The sequence below is a fragment of the Parus major genome, chromosome 4 (genome assembly GCF_001522545.3).
Source record: "Parus major isolate Abel chromosome 4, Parus_major1.1, whole genome shotgun sequence".
Classification (NCBI taxonomy): Eukaryota; Metazoa; Chordata; class Aves; order Passeriformes; family Paridae; genus Parus; species Parus major.
Genome location: NC_031771.1, coordinates 59,009,492 through 59,015,964, shown reverse-complemented (window position 1 = coordinate 59,015,964; position 6,473 = coordinate 59,009,492). Strand labels below are relative to the sequence as shown.

At 47.3% G+C, this 6,473-nt stretch overlaps 1 protein-coding gene across 1 annotated transcript in view; it reads left to right on the top strand.

The window, feature by feature from the left end:
- The window catches only part of LOC107202752 (homeobox protein HMX1), a 2,679-nt gene extending 291 nt beyond the window's left edge, over positions 1-2,388 (top strand). Inside the window, exons 1-2 of the mRNA XM_033513789.1 lie at positions 1-105; positions 1,749-2,388. The exon at positions 1-105 is cut by the window's left edge and continues 291 nt beyond it. Of these exons, the coding sequence (XP_033369680.1) occupies positions 1-105; positions 1,749-2,320 (677 nt within the window). The 3' untranslated portion in view covers positions 2,321-2,388. The remainder of the gene's footprint in view (positions 106-1,748) is intronic.
- Positions 2,389-6,473: the final 4,085 nt, after the last annotated feature.

Here is a 6,473-nt window from a genome sequence, read left to right as displayed (position 1 = left end):
ACTCCCCGCTGCGCATCGGCGCCCCGGGCTGCCCCCTCCGCGACGCCGCCGTCGGCTGGTACCGCCGGGCACACGCCGCCTTCCTGGGCTGCGCCAGCCCCGACAGTAAGTCTCTTTTCCCCACCCTTCACCGCCGGGCCCGGCCGGGGCCGGGGCTGGGGCTGGGGGTGTTCCTGCTCCCCCCGGGGTGGGGGGGTCCGGGTCCCGCCGCGGCCCCCCGGAGCAGGCCGGAGGGGGATGCACGGAGTGCCCCCGCAGCCCCCGCCCTGCCTCCCCATTTTCGGCCGCTCGGGGAAAATCTCCGGAAATGCTCCCTATGTATCAGGCACCTGGAGCCTCCGCCCCGCCGCCCAAAGTGTAAACAGGGATTCTTGGCTTGCTTGGGGATTTTTTTTTTTCTTTCCCCTTCTACCCCCTCCCCCCATCTCTTTTTCTTTCTCTATTTTCCCTCTCCTTTTATTTTATTTTATTTATTTTTTAAGAGGCACGTCTGGCTCTTTTTCTTTCTTTTTTTTATTTTATTTTTTTTTGACTCCCCATCAAACTGGGACCACAGTCCTCCACCGTCCCCAGTGGAGAGTTTGGGAAGCCGGGGGAGCAGCTGGGCTCGGTTTCGGCCGCCCCTTCCTGCACAGGCAGCCCCGCGCGGCCTCTCGCTGCAGGGATCCCGATGGAGAGGGTGCCGGAGCAGAAGCCGGGGTTCGGGGCAGAAATTAACATATGATAGAGTAAATGGGCTCCCATCAGCGGTTATTTTGTATCTACTGATAGAACAAACATTGTGCCTCGGCGCATCTCTGTGACCCTATACGAGCCTGCAGAGATCTCACGACTGCTCAATAAGGAAAAGAAGCGTGATTTGTAACCCAAATGCTTTCTTTTTACAGTATTGGGTTTATTAGTATTTGTAATTTCTCTCAAAACTACATATAGAAACAGAAAAGTACTCCAGAAACAACTGCGCTTTTTTTCCTTTTTTTTTTCTTTTTTTTTATATTTCTGCTTTCCCTCTATTCTATAAAGAGTAGGAAAAAGGAAATATTTTTTTTCCCCTTTAAAATTGTAATTGGAATACACAGTGTTGGCGACTCCATGGAGATATGCCTAGATACTGGAATAGTTTTCCCCACCCATAACCTTTCTGAAGTCCAGAATAATGTGAGTTCTTGGGTGTTTTTGACCCTCTTTATATACACACGGAGGCACTATTACGATTACCCCTCTGACACAACATATTACTCACAAATGTACTTTTAAGTATGTATGTGTGCATTCGTGTATAAACACAGACGTGTGTATATAAATAAGAGGTCACACGCATTCCCGTGTGTACATACATATATAAAAATTACATACGTACTTCTGTGCATATGCACGGGTGTGTGTACATACACGGATGCGTTTTATGGTTTGAAATCAGCCCGTGTGTGTTATATACGTACACAAGAGTGCGTTTATGTATGCACACATATGTAGATCCACGAGCACGTCCGTAGAGCAGTATATTTATGTATGTAAAATACGATGCTGTATTTCCATGTAAGCATGTGTATGTACACCCACGGAAATACTTGGGAGTTTATCGCAGGGGGCAGAGGAGCGGCGGGAGCCTTTGCCCGGGCCCCTCGCTCCCCGGCCCTGCTCTCCCCGCAGCCGCGTTGATTTCCCCTGGCGGGGAGCGGGGAGGGGGCGCTGCGGATGGCCCCGTTCCCTCGATCCCCGCAGCAGCCCTGTGCCTCTCTTTGCAGCCAGCGACCGGGACTCGCCCGAGCTGCCCGAGGAGCCGGCGGAGCGGGCTGGCAGCGGGCGGGCGGCGGCGAGAGGCCCGGCGGGCGGGCGGCCGGGGCCGGGCGGCCGAGAGGAGGAGGAGGAGCGCGGCGAGGAGCCGGGGGAGCCGGAGCAGCGCGCCGCCGGCCGCAAGAAGAAGACGCGCACGGTGTTCAGCCGCAGCCAGGTGTTCCAGCTGGAGTCCACCTTCGATGTGAAGCGCTACCTGAGCAGCTCCGAGCGGGCCGGGCTGGCCGCCTCGCTGCACCTCACCGAGACCCAGGTGAAGATCTGGTTCCAGAACCGCCGCAACAAGTGGAAGCGGCAGCTGGCCGCAGACCTGGAAGCGGCCAACCTCTCCCACGCCGCCCAAAGGATAGTGCGGGTCCCCATTTTGTACCACGAGAACTCGCCGGCGAGCGCCTTGGGCTTCACCCTGCCCCACATGTCGCCCCCCTTGGTGGGCTTCTCCAGCGGCGTCAGCTACCCCCTGGGCACCTTCCCCGCCGCCTCCCTCCCTTTCCTAAGGTCGCAGATGACAGGACTCGTCTGAGCGCCCACCTCCGTCGGGACCGCGGCCCCCTCGCCCCCTCCCTCGGCTTCCAGCTCCACCCCCCTTCCTCCACGGACTTTTTATTTTCAACTTACACGTTTCTTGATTTTCTGCTTTTTGATTTTTTTTTTTTTTTTTAAACGTGCAATAAACTTACTCTCGGGGTTAACTCGGAGCGACGTGCGGCAACCCGGAGGTAGCCGAAAGGACTTGAAAGACCCCAGCCATGCACCGGGATCAGGTCGGCGGGGCTCCCACCGCCGCGCATCCAAAGAAAATCCAGCCCCGTGGCAGCGGCAAACCCCTCACCGCCGCCCCGGCCCCGGGGTGACACAGACCGGCGTTTTCAGGGGGACAACAGGCTCCCCCGGCCCTTCCTCCTGCAAGCCGCAGAGCTGCCGAGCGTGACACGAATGTACGGGAACAGCCGGCGCTTTCCGGCCGCGCCGCCCCCACCCCACGGGCGGCCAAAGCTCGGGACCCCCGCCGCGGCCAGGAGACCTTCCCCGGGACCTCTGGTGGCCCGGGCCAGCGCTCCTACCGGGGGAACCTTTAGGTGTCCCCGCTGCCCCAGCGGCTTTCCGTGCAGAGCGGGGAACCCTGCTGATCCCGGCCTCCAGCAGCTTCTCCAGGGCCCTTTGTTTTAGCCTCTTAATCCGTACATATCCCCCTCCCATCGCTACTCTCATTTCCATACTACCGATACCCAAGCATGTGCCGGTGCCCCCCGGTCCTTCTCGATGCAGAAGTTTTGATTTGAAACAACTTGAAGGCAAATTGTTGGAAAGAATTCGCCCTGCTGAAATCCGAGCTGTGAGGATTTGGTTTCTTTGTTTTCGTTTTATTTCCCTGGCAAATTATCGGCTAAAATACACGGTTTTATATATACACATATATATGTAATTCTACACACTGTATTTTACAAGTGGATTTGCCACTTTTTTTTTGGTCTCCTGAAGAGGTTGAGGAAAGCGCACCTCGACTTGTCCATCTCTTACTGGATCGGTTTGTGTAATCGATTAATAATTCACTGGCAATTAAAAAGGAAGGAAAGAAAAATAATCAGACGGGAACAGACTGGGGAGCTGTATGGCTGGTTATGCAAGCGAACCTGTAACTTGATATTATATGAAGTATTATGCATGCCAAGTTATTGTTTTTATTTAATAACTGTTTTGTTTTCCTCCTCCTTACCCGCTCCTAAAATGAATTTCTGGACTATTATAATTTTTAAAAGTTTGAATTTCTTTTTCCAAATATTAAGGGGGAAATGATCTTATAAAACTCGGCCTTAGTGGAAAGTCAAGCTTTGATCGTACATTCTAGGGCATAATCAGCTGCAATTGAACCAACCAGCTCGGAGCACTCGGTGTCCCTGCAGGGAAGGCCAGGTCCTGGATCTGTAGGGGAATGTGCATGCGGACCTGTCTCTTGTGAAGGAAGGGCGATCTAATTCTTACTCTTTCTTATGCTTTTCATTACAATTGGAGCAATCTTTTTCTGGTTATGAAGTCGATCAGCGAGATGTGGTGGAGCTTTGATACAAAACCTGAGAAGAAGGGTCAGGGGTGGATTATAACCTCAACAAAATTTTGGGCTTTCTCCCCATTTTTTTTCTTTTCCTTTTTTCCCCTCCTTTATTTTTATTTTTATTTTTTAATTTGTTTTTTTATTCCCCTCTGATTTGGCCTGAAATATGGCTCTCATGGCCAGCCAGGACGTTTTTGAAGTCAGGACGTTGTAAGCCTCAAAACAAGTCTAGAATTGCATGTATATGTATATATACATATATACGTATGTGTATATATATATATATATATATATATATATATGTACTGATAGGTTCCTGAGAAAAGTGTTAAATTGCCAGGATACTGGTTTCGACATAAGCCCGTTTCTGGAAGCTGTAATCTTTTGAAGTTTTTTATTATTATTATTTTTATTTTCTCCTCTCCTTTGGTGGTTTTTTTTTTTATTTTTATTATTATTTTTTTCAATTGCTGTTGATCTCCCTCTGAAATCTCCGGACATATTCGATTGCCATTTTGTTGTTTTTTTTTTTTTTTGCCATATCCGTCAAACACCAGAATTTGAGATGAAAACTTTTAAAGCCTGGTCCCCGAGCGGTGTGAGAAGGACCGGGAAGAGGCGAAGCTGGGGATGTCGGTGCCCCGGACGGGACTCGGCCGCCGCGGGGAAAGCGGCTGGGCTGGACTTCATCCTTTTTGTGCCACAGGAGGTGACACTTGGGGCGATGTTTCTTCCTCAGGGCGCAAGCACTTGATTTTGGTGCCGCTCAAAGCCTGGCTGCCCATGGAAGAGAGCGGCTAGAGCGTTATTCCCGTCATATCCAGATCCCCAGATCTCCCAGTGTTACCTACTGGAGTAAAATCCTGACTCACTACAGTCATATCAGAGTAGATTGTAATCCAACAAGAAATTCAACACGCCTGCCACTCTCCACATGCCTTTTCTTTGGAGTAACATATGAGATTATTATACTTCTGATTCTACTAAATATTCTTTCCTTGAAGTTAAGGAACTGGCAGGGCTAAATGATCAATCGGATTTTTAAAATGTGTTTTGACATTAGTATGTTTGTTTTTTAAAGATGTGCTGATTATATCAATAAACAGATTTTTTTTCATACACTGTATTTGTAACTTATGATTATGGTAAAATATTAAAAGGTGCAAAACTTGAAATCATCTAAGAAAAAGTGCTTACTATGCCTTATTCTGTACATGCAGAATATTATTTATAGTGGCTTATTAAAAGTATGTGCTGAAAGTAGGAGCATATACACCTCAGGTTTCTTTACCTCGTAGCTTGTGTAATGATACTTTTCCCTGTATCTGTTGGGAAGAAATTTCTGCAGTATGCAGAGAAACACCTATCACGAGATGCAGTCCCTGAGGTATGTGCATTGACCATTTCCAAATAGGTAACCCCCCCAGACTCAAATACCCAAACCCATCCCTCAATTCAGGACAGCAAATTCCTCAGTTTTCTTGTGTGTATTTCTTATTAAGCAAGTAAAAAAGGTAAGAGTCACACGCTTTGTGCTGCTCCTGCAAACAGAAAGCTCTAAGAACAATGTTGATGGATTGTAAAGCACAAAGTACTTTTGCAAAGGCTGTTTATGACATATAGAGACATACGTTGCTGCTTTATAGATCAAAGCAACCTCAGAATAGCTTTAAAATAAATCCAGTTATACTACAGCTGTAATATTATTATGCAGCATAAATCCTTGTCTGTTGACATTTATTTAATGAATGTTGCTACAACAGCTTAGCTAGATGGCACTCCAGAGGCGAGGCAAAGGAGAACCTTGCCAGATTACTCACAAAGACAACTTGTGTTTATTGGACGCTAATAAAAATAATCAGTGAAAAGATTTTTTTTTAAGCAAAGCAAACGACAATCAAAATAGAGCCTGAACTGCCCTTTTGAAATAAATTCCTGGTGTAGCTGCAGTAAGACGTTATTATTAATTACACTTTAAATGAAAATGGTCGATATGCTGGAAAGCACCTTGTTAAATGGCTACTTTGCAAATGGTACATTGCTCACCAGTTTAAGATGGCCCATAACTTTTCTCCTAGGCACGAGTCTGAAATATTCATGCAAATCAATACTTGATAAATCTCATAGGTGCGTGCTGGCTCCACTGTTCAACAATATATTTGGATCGATTCTTCTTTTTTTTTTTTCTTTTCCACTGCATTATCTTGGAATAGTCTGTCTGTGTCCCCTGCCAATGTGCCCCGCGCTCACCATCGATCGGAGAGAGACTCGCTGCAGACTCCAGCGGACGCGCGGTGTTTAGTGCTGTCAGCCTCAGATCCAGGCAATATTCCTACATTTCTCTTCCCATTCCAGAAGAATGTAACTGTATGGGTGAATGTAAATGTGGATGCCTTAATGCTTCCTTTAACTATCTTAAGTTTCTCAACCTTTCTTACGATTTAATTTTTATGTAGTGAGATACATGAAGGTCTATTCAAAAAGATATAAATGAAAATTTAGATGTGTCCCTAAAATTTAAAGTATTTCTTTTCTTTTCTTTTCTTTTCTTTTCTTTTCTTTTCTTTTCTTTTCTTTTCTTTTCTTTTCTTTTCTTTTCTTTTCTTTTCTTTTCTTTTCTTTT